At 41.4% G+C, this 17,747-nt stretch overlaps 1 protein-coding gene across 4 annotated transcripts; it reads left to right on the plus strand.

Moving 5' to 3' along the window:
* Positions 1-12,116: 12,116 nt before the first annotated feature.
* LOC309704219 (neurogenic differentiation factor 2-like) lies at positions 12,117-17,118 on the plus strand. 4 transcript variants are annotated; one of them, XR_014276172.1, is made up of 2 exons: positions 12,117-12,594; positions 13,165-13,247. XR_014276172.1 is itself a non-coding variant. In XM_082529266.1 (2 exons), exon 2 carries the CDS (start codon positions 14,802-14,804, stop codon positions 15,864-15,866), a length of 1,065 nt encoding a protein of 354 aa, XP_082385392.1. In that variant the 5' UTR covers positions 12,117-12,594; positions 14,795-14,801; the 3' UTR covers positions 15,867-17,118. The 4 variants fall into 4 exon arrangements, 3 of the variants coding, with proteins under 3 accessions (XP_082385392.1, XP_082385391.1, XP_082385393.1); XM_082529266.1 differs by lacking the exon at positions 13,165-13,247 and adding an exon at positions 14,795-17,118; XM_082529265.1 differs by lacking the exons at positions 12,117-12,594; positions 13,165-13,247 and adding exons at positions 13,321-13,430; positions 14,795-17,118.
* The last annotated feature ends 629 nt before the right edge of the window (positions 17,119-17,747 follow it).

Consider the following 17,747-nt stretch of genomic DNA (forward strand, 5'->3'; position numbering starts at 1 on the left):
CACTTGGGGACTGCATCTACAGAGTCTGAAAGAAAAAGAGTAAACTGAGTGTTTATCCTGCTGGTAAGAACAAAATGAACTTGCCAGAATGCATATTGCATTTTCAAGGGTTTGCCTGAGTGTTGGACCCTGCTACAAAGCCACTTCTGTTCAAAGCAAAGCACCACCTCCACATGCCTGCAAGATGCAACTCATTAGTGGATTATTATCTTCATCTGCTACATGAAGTCCCAAAAGGTCGCGATTTGAGGTTTATGAAAAAATAGAGTACATACAGATTGTCTCAGATGTTGCTGAGTGCTTCTGAAGAAATTTCAGTAATGCACTGCTATTTGATTTTGTTCCAGAGTGGTTGCATAACTTGTAGTGTGTTCAGGGGGATTGCACAATTGTATTTATTTATTTATTTTATAAAGACTGTGTAAAAGGGTCTGTGTAAATGTCTAGTTTACTACAAGGTACAGATTCCAACTTTTAATGAATCCAGAGATTGAGTAGTTCAAATCGACAATGAGGCAATGATCAAACAGAGATTTTTCTTTATGCTTAAAAGATAGCCCCATTGCAGAGTGACATGAAGCATACTTTATATATCAGGGAGGTTTACTAGAGCTTGAAAGGCACATTTGACCAAATGTAATAAATACAGGTGCACTTCAGTGCCTTTGTTCTCGTCATAGCAAATAAGACACAGATTTGGGACTCAACTTGGTCTCTGTACAAATATGAAGGAATGCTTTGCAGGCATTCCTCAGAACTATAATACGGCCATTACAGGAAAGCTCTAATTAGCCTCTGTCAGATCAGTACCATTAGTAACAGCAAGACAAAGAGGCCTCTCTTTTGTGCAGTGCCTGAAAACCTACAAGTGAAGTCGTTTTAAATGTTTTGTTTCACTTCATTTACATCCTCCTTTTTCTCATGCTACACTGCTAAAAAGAGTTAAAAGATAGGTAAAAGAGGCACAACCTTTAAAGAAGTCCAGCTACTGTAACTGAGTACCAAATGTCTGTCAATGATGGGGCATGAGATAGCACAAGGCCCTCTTAAAATATGTCCTCCTACTTCTAGTGTAAGAGTCCCACCCAATGCCTACTTGCACTGGATGACAGCATGGACATGACCAATGGTGCATCTTACTTCAAACAAATATCCATGTAATCTACTGAACTCGGGTTTTAATTTGCAGCTTAATCCATTTCTCCACTAAAAATTCTTCACCATTACCTAAGTAGGATTATGACTTTTACTTCAATAATCCAAAGAGTCGTGAGCCTGTGTTGTAAGCTACACTTGAGGCTGATGATCACGTTCAGAGGTTTGTTTGTTTTCTGTTGTTTTGTAAGACTAATTTCCCACACTGTTTATAGTTCTGAGCAATTTTGCCCAATTTAAAAAGAAAGGGGAACTGCCGCTGCTGCGTACAGCTAAAAATACCATCAAGCTAAAGCTAGTAAAGAAAGAAAAAAAAGAGGAAAAACATCACATCTGCTTTTCACACTATTCCTTTGGGACAGCATATGTAAGGAATTTGTTTCCAACTTTGTTTCCTCAAACTAGAAGCAACTTATAGTCAAACTATAAGCTTCCCCCAAGCATAATGAAGTGGTACCGGCACCTAAACCTAACACTGTAATTTAACGCCTCATTTATAATTTGAACCTAATCAAACAGAGACAGAAAATACAAGTGACAAGTTTAAGGTCATTCTCCCTTTTTGCTTATACTACAAACATATCAAAGTATCAAAAGATGGAGTTCATGCATCACTCAATAAACCACTCATTTCCCTCTTCTCATACTGATGGTGCATTCGGGATCTGGACTAAACTAAATACATTCCTTAGGTATTTGAATATAAATACATATCAGTGCAGACCATTTTGTGGCCTATTTTTAAATCCTACTGAAACTCTGTAACAGGTTTCTTTGCAGGGTTCTGTTGGGAGGCAGGTTTGAGAGAAGAAACTATATCAATGCTGTAATCAGATGCAAATTCCAGCATGCTGCCCACTTCACAGGAATTAAATCTGCCAAGCTGACTCAGAATAAGGATCTGTTTATCATGAGTGTTGACAAGTGCAAACAGGACTTAGCTCATCTTTTTGTCAAAAAATTTTAAACCCATTTTAAGATAAGTGATAAACCCAGAAAGAACTTAAAGCTCTGCTAGCACTAGTAGCTGAAGAGACCTGCTTGACAGTGAAGCTGGCTAAGATGGAAATCTGCAACTGCGCTATGTCACAGTCAGTAGATAAAGCTAAAAAAAAAATGCACCAAAAAGCACCAAAGCTGATATGTATGTTTGTCTTCAACATTGTTTTCATCTAAGAAAGAATTGTTTTGATATTTAGATTTTTTTAAAATAATTTTAGCATTGTGGTTGCTAGAAACTTGTCACAGGAATTCGTTTGGGCAGATTCAGGCAGCCTCTCTGTTTAAGAGAGGTCTCACCTTCCAGAGAACTTTATTCTTTCCCCCTCATCAGAGACATCAAGATAATTGATTTTAATTGATTGATAATTGATAATTTATGACTTTGATGGGCTGCCTAATACTGGAGAATCTGTATAAACTCAGTCGTGGAGACAGATTTGCTATAACTGAGTCATGCTGAACAATGTTTTCAGTGTTTTAGGTTTTAATGCTACCTTTAGAGATGAGCACCATTCTCTGGTTTGTGCAATCTGACTTTTTTTTTTCTAAAACCTGGTTACCTATTTTCTTTTTGATGTAATCAGATCAGTATCCTGTTTTCAGGTTTCATCGTGAAAAACAACCCAGTTTCAGTAGGGGTATAGTTTAATGCCCTTTTATCGTATAGTTTATTTATTATATGAATTAACAGGATATTCAGTAGGATAGATGATGTGCATGACTGTGAATTAAAAAAATATTGTTTTTTCCCTTTTAGAAATCCTAATGCTTAAAAGCATCAGAACCTTACATTACACAATTCTTCTATAACATACCACCTCTAAATTAACCATGTCCTTCCTGCTATAATGACTTCCTCCACAGTCCTCTTTTACCTGAAGTATGGACATAAATTGAAAATGTGAGTTTTTTGTTTTGGAAGGAGTAAAAATTCCTATACATTTCTGAAATACTAAGTTAAAACTATCAAATTGCAGACAATTTGATTTTTAGCATCATAATATCTGAATGAAAATTCATTACTAAACATCCCTTCTGGCCATAAAATATGAAAGTTGCAATTTCTGTCATTTTGAAAAGAAAGTGCTCTGTTAGTCCAAATTCCACAAATCAGAAAACCCAGGATATCCACTGACAATACAGTAGACGTCATATAGATTGCGTAAATGGTGCTTGATGTAGAGATCTCACACTTGTGTTCTCCACAGTGGAATAAAATAAATTTCTGGTTCTTGGAGGGTTTTTTGTAAAAGTGAATAAATAAAAACAGAGAAAAAGAAAACACACAGACTGAATGAGCAAGTGTGATGCTGGCACAGTAAACATAAACAGGATGATCATCTGGGATCTGAAACTTCAATTACAGATAACGCTGTAGTTCTTCGAAAAGCAATCACAATTCTCGGGCAAAATAAGACAGGATTTAGAGAAGAAAGGAGCAGCAAATAAAAAGAAAGTGTTTATAAATCAAGTAAAATACGATAAAAAAAGAGATTTAAAATAAATGATAATAAACGATCATTAAAACTGGTCAGAAAAGAGTGTGCTGTTATTGATACTTAAAATAACCCTTTAAAATTCATACTTCATAATAAAAGCACATTTTAAACACTCTAACTAAATGATTTCATATTTTACTGAAGATTCACCATCATTATGCTGCACATGATGCAAAGCACATACCAGCTAAATTACATTAGAGCACCAGTAAATCAGATTTAGAGCACTAGTAAATCAGATTTTTTTTTTCTAAATTCAGTCGACTCCTTCTATTTCTAGGAAAATCTAACAGTATTTAATGTTGCTGTTACTGGCTGCTGCTCTGTTCTGCCAGCTCATTGTGTACAGTTCCACGAAAGCAGCTGAAATTATGTTAAAAGATGAAACCGTTTGGTTCAGTAGAATACGCAAGGCTGACTATTTCAGTGCATTATACAGGGAAAATGTATTCAAACATTACATGCTAATCAGGAGCATCCTCCCGCTTTGGTTGTATGGATTACTACAGAGACAAATTGTCAGGTAAGCTTTCAAATCAGAGCAGCCAGGCATTGTAAAATCCCCCGACCGCCTGTCATATTAACGACATTACTCCACATTGCCGACACACTGACAAGTAGAACAAATTGCTCTAATTGGAAAGCAAACAGATATTCTACAGAACTCATTTGTGCATGAAGGGATTAACAAATAAAACTACTTCAAAGGGGAAAAAATGTTTTAATGCTCTGATACTAAGCTATCTAATTTTTTAATTTGTGCACTGTTACACTAGTGCCGGCCTACCTGTAGTGAATATCTCCGGGGAAGTCAGTATTTATTTGTAGCTCTAATTAAATCAGTTATGTCACTTGCTCTACTCATGATGCTGCTGCGTGTATTTACAGACACTGTCTAAACTCATCGATATGCAGACTCGCATGTCTCTAGCTCTATTTTTATTGCACTTCACAGTGTTTATTCATTTAGCTTCCGCCTTGTCATTAAATCACTGTTTTGGCAAAACCACAGGAAAAACCTTCTGAAGATAGATCTTACTAGCTGCTTTAGAACAGCGAGCTTTATAATAACTCCAGCAGGCAGCAGGGACAACCTGTACAAAATGTGTGGCATGTGTACTGTAAACTCACGCACACAAGTACTCACAGTGGAGACACTCCAACCCAGATAAAAGGTCTGCAATTCTATCTGCTCCTAAACAGAGCATCTTGTGCCATCTGACAAAAGCCTTCCTGTTATGAAACTAATTCACAGGTGCATTAGACCCCCTGCAGAAGATACCCCAACCATTTCAAGCACGAAATGCATTCTGGTTATCTCAATGAAGTCGTGTCAAAAACAAAAGGGAACAAGGAACTGTGTTGGTAAAAAAGCAACAATATAACAGATTAACCCGTCTCTTTGAGGCTAGCATAATTCTCTCTACCTGCTGGGTCCTGTAGTAGTAATAAACCCGCACATTCACAGGGGATTTCAGGGAGAAAAATCACTGTGAAAGGTGAAGTATTCCATTAGTCTGGATGACAGAGAGGCTTTATAACATAATAGCAGGTGGTATCTCAGTTGAGGGGCACAGAGAGATACTGTGTATCAGTCAGCACCTCACTTGACTCCTCACTCATCCAGTTATATAACATACCATCGCACAATAAACACGCTCTGTTCATATAAAAAACCACAGTCGGATACACCTGGGAAAGCTGCCCTTCCCAGCAGTATCAGCACCAACTGTGGTGACATTATGTTGCATTGTGTTGACTAAAGATGCTTGTGTACCATCTACTGTTCTACTAGTGTAATTACAAGTTCTTAAACGACTTTCGTCTTGAAGGCTTTACTTCTTTTCATTTGTTTTTATGTATATATGCATACACTCCTTGGTCACTTTATTAGGTACACCTTTCTGGTACTTGGCTCTATCCCCTTGTGCCTTCAGAATGACCTTAATTCTTTGAAAACATTGCTCATAGATTTTGCCTCATGTTTACATGATTCTGACAAATTCTGACCCGACCACCCTAATGTCACAGCAGAAATGAAGGGAAAATTTTTCACATCTTCTATTGTCCAATTTTGGTGAACCTATATGAATTGGACCCTCAGTTTTTGTGTTCTTAGCTGACAGAAGTGGTATCTGGTATGGTCGTCTACTTCTAGGTTTGATGTGTGGTGCATTCAGGGATGCTCTCTGATCGATGCTTTACCATCAGCTTGATTAAGTCTGGTCATTCTCATCTGTCCTCAGACATCAAAGGCATTTTCACCAAAGAACTGCCAGCTACTGGATATTATCTTTTTTCTTGACGGTAGAGCCTAGAGATGGTTGTGCAGGACAATCCCAGGAGATTAGCAGTTTCCACAATATTCTGACCAAAAAAACACTCAAAGTCACTTAAATTACTTTTTGCCCACATTCTGATACTTGGTGTGAACTTAAGCACGTCATCCTGACAATGTCTAAAGCACTGAATTGCTGCGATCTCATTGGCTGATTAGATATTAGTGCTAGTGGAAGGGGGGGTTATGAGTTATTTTTGTGCAGAACTTGGATTGTTTTCAGATTTTTCTCACCATTTCAGCAGGGTGGATGTTTGACGCCAAATCAGGTTGTCTGATTGAATCAGGTTCCTTCAACCACTGGGTGCCATCTGTGGAAGCCATCATCTGAAGTGGTACACTGAGTGCTGTGCATGGAAATATGGCAGAAATCAGACAGGCATAAAAGGAATTACCCCCCTGGAGTTTGTTAGGACAAGATCGCACAAATAAACCTGCAAGAGAATCAGTGAAGGAACACCAGATGCAAAGAAAAAAAAAATAATTCAGGAACAAAACAATATACAACAACACATCAGGGGACACAAAACCTTCTGAAACAATAAAGAAGTCAATGCAAATTGTTCTTAAAATTTAACTTCAGTGTGATAGGCTGCTTGAAAAGTAAAATATGGTTCCCAGACTAGTGTGTAAAGACCAGCAACAGACCATGCTAGAACACCACTGAGGTCACAGTTCACAAACAGAAGGACAGTAAAGTTTCATACTTTCAACTATACATTCTCAGGAAATCTAGACAATAAAATCTAGATAGTATAGATGCAATATATATATATATGTGTGTGTGTGTGTGTGTGTGTGTGTGTGTGTGTGTGTGTGTGTGTGTGTGTGTGTGTGTGTGTGTGTGTGTGTGTCCTGTAGTCTCTTTGGTGGACTTTCACATAAAGTAACTTTGTAGATTAATTTGTGCAACACCCTGCATATCACTTTCACTTGCGGAAAGCACACCTGCCAGAAATTAGGTTGCTTTTTATATCAACAAATTATATTACAGTGCTATTGTTAGGTTTTGTATTGTTTATTGTCATTTATGCTTAGAAATATCTACTTATATATGCTTAGAGTTTTATAATTAGTTTTAGATTTGTAGAGGTTTGATCCTTAATAGTCTGCAAACTTTGTGTGCATTCCAGAGCACTCTGGGAGCATGTGAGAGGTCGTACCTTCTCTTATTGTTTTATGGTAGGATAAACGTAGCTATATCTGTTTTAGGCTAAGTGCCTTTTGTTTAGATGAACTGCTGGACTTCCAGACCAGCAGGTTTAGGGAAGTCATTTATGGGGTCACACTCGGACCACACACACACACACACACACACACACACACACACAGGGAAGGTACTCTTTGTTTGTATGTAGACGTCATATGTTAATGAAGCTATGTATATTCATGTAACTTCAATAAAAGAGCAGTGTTATGGGGGAGCAGATGAGAGCAACTGGGGTCAAGCGAAGGAACGGCGTTTGTCCGGTTCTCTCCCGTGCACGAGAAACATGAAGAACTTTGCGTACTTCGTGTCTTGCTTGCTGTGTAATTATATTGTCTTCAACGTTCCAGCGAATAGGTTCAAGCTACAAACCTATCAGTTATATTTTTAATATATTAAACTCTTAAGCATTTTGTTTGGCATAATCTCTAGTATGAAATAAGCACTAAAAGAAATTCCAAAGAAAAAAGCCTGACAGTATTTACACTTCACTTATTGCAAATTCCACTTCAATTTGTGATAAGTGATGGGTAAATACAGATAGTACTCAAAGCTAAACTCAGCACCATTAAATAATAAAGGATATAATTATAAACAAATTCCAGTAGATGGCAGCCTTTTGCTACATTTGGCTCTTAAGCAGGCTCAACCCTTGTTGACTAGAAATAACTTTCCTAGTGGGGGTTGAAACTGAAACTGAGGTGATCGTTTAGGATGAAAGCAAATTTAAAAACGTGTTGCCACTGAGGGGTATTAAACAGTTGAATAAATCACTCTTAATAGGATGCGGCAGTCTAATCAAGATACAGTGAAAACAGAGAGGAAAATTCTAAGACAGGACTATGAGGATGAAGGACAAGCTGAAGGGACATGAGGCAACAATGAGAGAAACTCAGTGTTTAAACTTTGACATGTAGGTTTCCTCAAGGATAATAGAGGGTGATGTGACTGGTAGATATGTGAGAGCAACAATACGCGTGTGCCTGGATGTCAGGAGCAAAGTAGGGTGGGGTGCTGTAGCTGTAGCAGGTGGAAGACATGGTGAAGGCAGAGACAGAGGAGGACATGGCAGTAGGGCAGTGATTTAATTAGCACCCTCTACCCCCTCCAGCCCTTCACTCATAGCATCAATAATGCATGGCCCCTTGTTTCCACTGCCATAATTAATCCTCTCTTACTATAATTAAAAGCCAAAAATCCCACAAGATGGTTCAGCTTGGCCAGGCATGGGTAGGGTTGGCACGGGAACTGATGAAAAACTCCAGAGCCTCATATTCGCCCTGTGGACAGACAGATCGACAGACAGACATGTTGACAGAAAGATCAATAGTCGACCCAACTCCATCACAGGCAGAAGGAATGAGGCATGAAGACAAGCTGAAATACAAGGGGAAAATGTGACATGCACCAAATCAAATGAATGAATTTGACAGACTTGTGATGAGAAGCGCTCCTCGAAAAGGGGGCTTTGTGTGCAACATTTGTAAATGAGTAAGTGAAGAAAGAGCAAGCCAAGCACCCACCTAAAAACCCCAGAAAAGAGGACGGGTGTACAAATACACACACACACACACACACACACACGTACTTACAGAGACATCCTGCTCCCAGATGAGGTTTATCTCTGCTGCAGCCAAGCCAGACGAGAGGGAGAGGTGGAGCTTTCTGATGCTGCAATTAGGACCACACTGTCTGGGCGAGCAAACAAGAATGAATATTTCAGTCCGGAGATCTCCATGGGTACCTATGGTGGGGGCCTGGCACACCTACAGGCACACACACACACACACACACACACACACACACACACACACACACACACACACACACACACACATACATAGACGGATACACAGCTTATCATGGCTGCCAGAATTATTCACCTCCCAATCACAGATGCCACAATTATCACATCAGTATCGCTGCGTAAATGATGCCAACTGTTATGCTCATTGAACTATTGTACAAGGTTTACAATGTGAGCATACATATGGATCAGTAGCAGTCCTAGTATGTAGCTGATCCCTTCTCCTTTATGAAAATAGGTGCAACGAGCATCCGAGCTTGGCCGCGTGCCAGGAAACAGCACAGTTGGCAGAGCAGAGGTCATCTCTCAACCTACCTCAATTTCTTCTCTCCCCCCGCCTCCCCTCTCTCTGGCTACCTTTCTCACCTCCTCTTCCAGACTGAAAGTACTCACCTCCCTCAGTCACCTCTTTGGTCTCTTCAGCATTTTTAAACGGTGCTTTACTTCAGGATCTCTGCTGTGCACATTCTCTTCACAGCACACACACGCGCACAAGCCTTGTACATTAGGATTACTCCCTCTGGTGTGGGTTCATTGTCGATGCTCCGTGCAGCCCTCCTCCTGCCCCGCCGTCCTCGGCCCCATCTCTACTTGATTTATCGCCCTAAAATACCACTGCACTAATTAGTCAAGTAATTAATTAATAGGCATTTGCATTTGTGCATATGCAATTAGGGGACTGGAGAGAGGAGAGTGCAGATGGGGTCCGGGAGTCTGATGGGGGTGGGAGGGTCCGTGTGTATGTGTGTATATGTGTGTGTGCATGTGAGCTGTATGTCATATTTGTGCCAGCAGAAGTTTGCACTTCTTCCAGAAAGACAAGTGAAGTGCAGGTCATCACCTCACACGTCTGACAGTAAAAAAAGGGAAGAAGGAAGGGGTGAGGGAATGACAACGGTATAGGGAGGTGTGGCTTGATGACTTTGAAAGGCTCTTATGTGTCATTTGAACATGGAGGAAACGAGTGATGGAGAATTTGAGATCTTAAAGGGAGAGGGCTTTAATTTAGAATCTGACTGCATGCGTTTAGCCTGTAAAAGCACAGCAGGTGGTCCTTACTTAAGGCTAATCCACATACAAACCGGATGCAAAGTCATTCTAAAACATCATAATTCCAAACAAGCTCTTCTCTGGCATTTCAATTTCAGATCAAACTCTCCTTGATTGGAGCCGCCTTGAGCCCAGTGCTGGCTAAAGCCACGCCGTTGACATTTAGCATTTATTTTGGCAAGGTGACCTGAAGGTTGTTTTGGACTTGTTGGGAAGCACCAGGCTCCCATCACCACAGCGCTCGCATCTCTCCCCCCCTCCACCGTCCAGCTGAGGTAGGATAGGGCACCAATTTGGCTAGCAGTGAAGCTCAGTGTCCCTCAACACAAATACACATGCTGACACAATCACACCACCGTGGTTCAAGGTACTGCCAGTTTATCATTCCCTCTTTCCCATAAGGGATAAGAGACACATTAATGAATGTGCAACATCACGGCTCCCTAACCACAGCTGCCACACTAGCGTTAACCCCAGGGATGACCCCGCAACCTCCCAAACACTGCCATAGTTGTGGCTTTGCAGGCAATGTAGGGGTGATCCAGACCCAAGGACATGATCAGCTTCTATCAGCTATTTCTCAGCCTCCAGGTCCCTGTTCCCTCAGCCCGATGGGTGTCTTTGTGCCAAGTTGGACTTGGTGGTCATCAGGCTCATTTCTCCCACATTAACTCCACTAATGCCTCCTAAATAGAGAGATCTCTGAGCTGGGGTGGACACAATGCAGCAAATCAGACATATTGGAGGGATCGGGGCGCTGGTGGCAAGGAATTCTTGCATCTCTGCCACTGATGTGCCAACATGCCTCCTAAATATTGAGGATCTCTGCCAGATTCAACCAGCATGTCATCTACTGCTACACCCCCCTTCCTCCTCATTTTTCAAACATCCCTAGTGGGTCTGCACACCTGGGTCTCAGACTCTCTCTCACCCATCCTCTCACTGTGTCTCTGTATCTCTTTCCCTCTCTCTGTGACACTTGCCCCTGTGGACATCCCCACCCACCCACCCGCCCTCCATGCTTAGCATTGCATGCTGAAAACATGACCAGCAGCTCTGGCAAACCTCACACATTCAGACACTGTTACCAGTAAACATTTGATCTTCACACACGCACACCATGCATGCAGCTAAAGCCTATGTAATGGTATATGTTTTAATCTAATTCATTTGAAGCTCCGGCAAGTGGGTCATCTGCAGCCAGTGTTGGGCCCAGAAGAGTCAGAACAAATCACAGTTGGTTTTGGTTGTCGTTCCTCTGAATACATTGAAGCATAATTTGATCCAATTAGGTAAATAAATAAACAATATGCCGTCTGTTCCACGGTCTTAATGCACTTATAATGCATCCTCATCTCCCTCCCCCACTCAACTTCTGAACCGGAGCTGTGGTGGAGGGTAAACCCCACAAATAAACACGGTTTGCCCACCTTTCATTTGATGAGAGTTAATTGATATGATTTTATAATAGGCTTTGAGGATAGACTTTGAGAGAAGATAATTGATTAATTGCTTGCTCAGATATTTTAAGTAGCTCTTGTTTGACTGCTGGTTATAGTTTACCCACTGTATTGCCACTTATTCCACATTTTTATAAGAGTATATCCTTCATGGGTGATGCTGAAGTGTGATGACTACCATAATATATGGAATTAGCATCAGTGGGTTTTCTGATATGACTTCACATACTTAATTGTCTTTAGCCCTTTTAATATCACCTTTTTCGTGGTAAGTGCGGGGATATTTGTGCAGCTCTCCGTTATATTGTATTAAACGCCGAGTCGTGAGTTTGGCAGGGGATTACCAAATTTCACAGGTTTGAATTTAAAAAAAAGTAGCTTACATGTCTTGAAACAGCAGCACAGGTCAACAATGATGAGTTTTGTTGTTCCACCATTTTATTTTCTCCCTCTCTCTTCTGTTTTTCCTCCTTTTTTTCTGGCTGTGTGAGCGCTAGCGCGGTGACAGATGGCGAAGCCCTCCTCCTCCTCCTCCTCCTCCACCACCACCATCACATCTACCTCCTCCTGCTTCTCTCTCTCTCTCTCTTTCTCTCTTTCTCTCTGTGTGTCTCTCTTTCCCCCGGGAGGGCAAATCTCTCCGAATGCGGGCGCATGTCAATCACCGGGCTCTCATGTGATGGCTCTTGCCGGTGACGTGCCAGCCATATGGGCGCTGGCATCACAGCCATAGCTGGTATGTAACCCCGTCCCCGGTAGCTCACGATTGCCACACGCACACACACACACATACACACACATGCATACATGCTCACTTACTCACTCAGTCACTCACACGTATACACAAAGACACAGCCAAGACGCACGTTCGTTCACAAGCTCCACTTATTCGGGCGCGCGTGCTGGGAGAGCGGCACCGCTTAACGTCAGCACCAGTGAAGAAAGACGCGCGCTTCCTGCACCTATACTCTGATACAGAGCGGTGGTTCGCTCGCTCGTGTGGTCCCTGAAGATGGTCTGAAAGTAAAGAGCGTTTTTTTTTCTCCTCCCATCCCCTGCGAAGAGCTCGAGCCGAGGTAAGTTGGAACAAAAAAATACAGGCTTAGAAAAAAAAAACTATCAGTGTTGCTGAAGTGTCCGTGCAAAATGTAGGAGAAATTTAATCTATAAATTAAATGCATTTTAATTCCAGGTGTTTGGATATATTGTCAGAATTAACTTTTAATAAATGTTAGAGGTGACTTAAACACATTTATTGCACATACATTTTATTGTAAAGGTCTATTCTACAGATAAAAATGTAAATGTATAGTCGCCTCCAGTGTCAGTGACTTTGCTCTGGTATGTTGGGATCGATCCACTAGATTAAAAGCACAATGCCGGTGATGGCACGCTTTGAAACCCAATCTAATAAAAAAAAAATGTCACGCATTAACGTGCAATTTTCGTGTTTGCCTTTTTGTTGGATACCAATGCGGGCGCATTTGCACAAAATAGCTCCTCACTCTCTCACCTGCTCGGCTTGCCCTTCAACTTCAAACATCCCAAACTAGCTGGATTATCATAAATCAGACAGCCTAACGCGCTCAAGTCAAAAAGCCAAGCGACTCCTGATCCCGATTTCACTGCTTTATGATCATTTACAGGAGCGGTTCCGAGGACTGGAGCAGCCCTGATCACAGCGCACAGGCTGTAAATAGATCACATCGGACACTAATTTGATTTAGAGATTCCTGCGTCTGGACCTTGAATCTGACAAACAAAAGACAATGAGTGTGAGACATTTCCGTGGAAGATTTGTTTTTATAAATCGGCTCCGGTACCTTGATGGAGGACGTCCTCGAACTTAATGGGAGATTTATTGATGATTTTGTCGATGATTTGCACGTTCAGTCTCGGAGCAAATGAAAGGGTGGGACAACGCCATTGACTGTGACAGGCAGTCTGCGGCATGATTTATCTCTGTTTGTCCAGTTTTATCTTCAACAATCTATCTCGCCAAAACATGGTTTGAACCATAAACAAAGCCTTTTTCAGTGGAGGGGCAGGAGGCTTTGCAAGAGAGGCCATTTCACGACTTGATTTTTTTATATTTAACGAGGGCTAAAACGATACAAGCGATTTCCATCTGTAAAGGTTATCGCTGACTAAAAAGTGCTTTGAAATCGTGCACTCGTGCATACTGAATTATGTGTGAAATCTATTTCATGTAAGCTGCACGGTCTGTTAATTAAACGATGTTGTGTTTTTGCTTCTAATTGAGCAAACCTCCTGAGCCTGAGATTTAAAAACTAGATTTTGCCCCTGGCACACCCCCCGAGATAATTAACCAACCACCACAGCCTACCTTACCATGAGCTGCAAGTCTATCTGCTGCTGCACTATAATAATAGCTCGGAAGTGGAACGTGTCAGGGAGGAAGCCAGTGGAGCCTTATTGAATCTGTCAAAGATCACCGTGTTTCTGGGTGTTTCTTTTTCTGTGATGGGACTGCATTTGCTAATCAAGTGGTAGGCTGATCGTTTTCGTTTCGTTTTTCAGACGTTACAGTCAGCAAGTGTCATTAATGATTAATTGTTAACGGTTAATAATAAGGTATTATAATGATAGTGACAGTATTTTGTGTACTTTTACTATGATTAGTATTATTTTCATTGATCTGATATGTTTTAAAAACGGATTTTTTGTGTTCCGTTTCCCTTTTTCTCATATATATATAAATGTGTATATGATCAGACAAAATCAATTACATAAAATCGTCTTTGCCTTGCTTGCCATGAGCAGAGGTGCTGGAATGCAGCCAGGAGTGTATATGGGCGTCAGGAGGAGTGAAAGTGGGGGCCCCCATGGGACCTGTAATGTGGCCCCTGCCGCTGGGACCCGCTGCGATAGGACGCGTCAGGGCATACGACTGACAGCAGGGAATTAAATGGGGATCCGTCTGGCTGTAGCCCAGCCTAAGGATTTGAGGGTTTTCTTTCACTTTTACTCTTTCCCCAAATTTACGCATTTGTCATTTTTTCTGGGACAACAACAATTTAGCAATAACCTTAAATATAATACATCCTCGGGAGTTTATATAATCCTAAAATAAGCCAAATATCTGAATTTTTTATTGTGAAGTGCGATAAAGGAAGTTTTTTTTGTTTGTTTGATTTAGGGTTTTTGTGGAACCATTGTATCTGAAATTTCTTCGCTGTCACGCAATCTGCAGCGCCCACACAAAATGTCTTGTGATTCCGAGGCCTAATTTTCGATATATTCCTTCCCCTCTAGATCCACAATGTTAACGAGGCTTTTCAGTGATCCTTCGCTGCTTCCCGACGTACAAAAATATTCCGACTGGGCCGAAGACAGCGACAGCGACAAGATCAAAGAGGAGGATCAGGACACCCAGGACGGCATGGAGGTCTCTGGTCTAAGAGGAGGCAGTCGGACTCACTCAGAACACGATGGGGAAGACGACGAGGACGACGAAGTGGAAGAAGAGGACGACGGAGAGGACACGGAGGGAGACAGGCCCAAGAAACGGGGCCCCAAAAAACGCAAAATGACCCAAGCCAGGGTCGAGCGCTCCAAGATGCGGCGGATGAAAGCAAATACTAGAGAACGCAATCGCATGCATGACCTGAACTCTGCTCTGGACAATCTGCGTAAAGTGGTGCCCTGCTACTCCAAAACACAAAAACTGTCCAAAATTGAGACGTTACGATTGGCCAAAAACTATATCTGGGCCCTGTCTGAGATATTACGCTCTGGGAAAAGGCCTGAACTTGTGTCCTACGTCCAGACGCTGTGCAAGGGTCTCTCCCAGCCTACAACCAACCTGGTGGCTGGATGCCTCCAGCTGAACTCCCGCAACTTCCTCACTGAGCAACAGTGCCAGGAGGGGGGCAGGTATGGGTCAGGCTCCTTCTCCATGCATTCCTACCCTTACCAGTGCGCGCGTCTGTCTAGCCCCCACTGCCAACCGGGCTCGAACTCGCACCCGTTGAGGACACACGGCTATTGCTCAACTTACGACTCACTGTATGGCGGGAGCGGATCCCCGGAGTATAACAGTCCCGAATATGAGGGGCCTCTCAGTCCGCCTCTGTGCATCAATGGCAACTTTTCCCTGAAGCATCAAGGCTCTGCGTCCCCCGACAACGAGAAGGGGTACCACTATTCTATGCATTACTCCGGTCTGCCCGGCTCCAGACCCGCTGGGGCCCACAACCTGGTGTTTGGCTCCTCGGGGACCCGGAGCGGTATTCATACTGAAAACGTCCTGCCTTACCACGACATGCACATACACCACGAACGGGCCCCCGTCTATGATGAACTGAACGCGTTTTTTCACAATTAGACGACAAGCCTATCGTGCGTCCCCTTGCAATCAACAATCTATCCACGGCACACTTTTTGACAAGCTTACCCGCCAGGATTTAGGCATTCTGGGGGAAATCCTCCACTTGTTGTCATTAGTGTTGTTCTTTTAATTTGTTCTGTCTTAAAACATGTTTTTGCTATAGTCAGAGATGTAGTGGAAGGTAGTATACCTAACCTGCAAAGTGTTATTTTGCGCAATGTTTCTATCTCTAAGCGGAAATTTGACAAACAAATCAAGACTAATGAGGAAAATGGAATTTTACATTGTTCATAATTTTAATCTGTGGTTTGTCTTTGTATTGGTGGTTGTCTGTATTTTCATGGCTGGGAGTCAAAGTTTACGCACTAATTTATTCACCACTACATCACTGGCTACAGCTCTACCCTGATATTTGCGATGGTTTTCTAATAAAATACATGAATAACCGAGCAAAACGACATCACATTTGGAAAGATGTGTTTGATTGTTTGTTTGGGTTTTTTTGAGAAATAATTAAATCCAGACGAAAACAGAGGGAAAAATCCTGAGAACTGTACTTGTTGGGTTGCTTTAGAAGAATCTGTTCTACAGCAAATCAATCGTTTCTGCGTCTATGCAAAATCTAACGAGGCCACAGAGCGAGGCAAGTAGGCCCAGAAGGACACTGTATGTTCATCAGCACTGTTGCTGCACGCACGGGTGCGCGCGCACACACACACACACACACACACACACACACACACACACACACAGGAATAAACACGAATCTGAAAATGGGCTGGCCACAATGTTCAACTTTAAAATAAAAAACATAAATAAACAAAAAAATAAAAATAAATAAATAAATAAATGACATTGGAATCGGACTTTTTCTTATTTAATTTTCTACTTCTATTCATACATATTACCGTTGCTCTTCTAAGTGAGCCATTGCACTGTATTTTATTTTCAAATCAAATTTTTGGTTCCATATTTTCTATTTGCAATCTGCTATGCTAAACACTTCACTATTATCATTATTATTATTATTATTATTATTATTATTATTATTATTATTATTGCACGTATTTATTGTATTGTTTTCTAATTAATGTTAATAGTGTCCGGAAATGAAGGGAACACTGTGTTGCTGACCATTGTTCTATCTTTTTTTTTTGCTCTTTCGTTATTTTAATTTATTTATTTTATTAATATTATTATTGCTTTATTTTTTGAAAAGACTCAAGTCTTTTAACTTTGTATTCAATAAACTGTGTGGTACAATAAAACGACGATAAACGAGACTGTGCAAATTGATTCCTTTTTAAGTCTTTGGACATCTACATGCGTTTTATTATTAAAATGACTTTAATTTATAAGGAAAAAAAGTGCATAGCCTGCATCACTCCTTTTGGATATTATGAGCCTGACCGGGCCTCGTGCCACAACCTGCAGGAGTTCCTCCAAGCCTCGGGGCTTTTATCCTATAAAATAGGGCAGGAGGGAGAGATCGGTGTTGCCATCTTTCTAGATTGACTAAAATGGTGCCAGTGCGTCGTTTTTGCCTGGCGAAGGTCTCCGCCTTTAAAAATGCACGGAAAGATTTGAATGTATCTCAGGACGTCAACAGATGTACTGCGGACATTTGGCTTAAGGGAGAATCTACAAGATGAATAGAACCTGGACACCGTGGTGAACACACGTACACACACACACACACACACACACACACACACACACACACACACACACACACACACACACACACAAACACACAAACACACTCACGAAATACAGATTAAATTATGCTAAGCGCTGCAATTAACAGCATCATGGAGTCTCCTTCACACTTTCTTGACCAGAAAGAAGGAAGAAAGAAGTCTCTTTCAGCACCTCGGA

Source organism: Aulonocara stuartgranti (genome assembly GCF_965226115.1).
Source record: "Aulonocara stuartgranti genome assembly, chromosome: 4".
NCBI lineage: Eukaryota > Metazoa > Chordata > Actinopteri > Cichliformes > Cichlidae > Aulonocara > Aulonocara stuartgranti.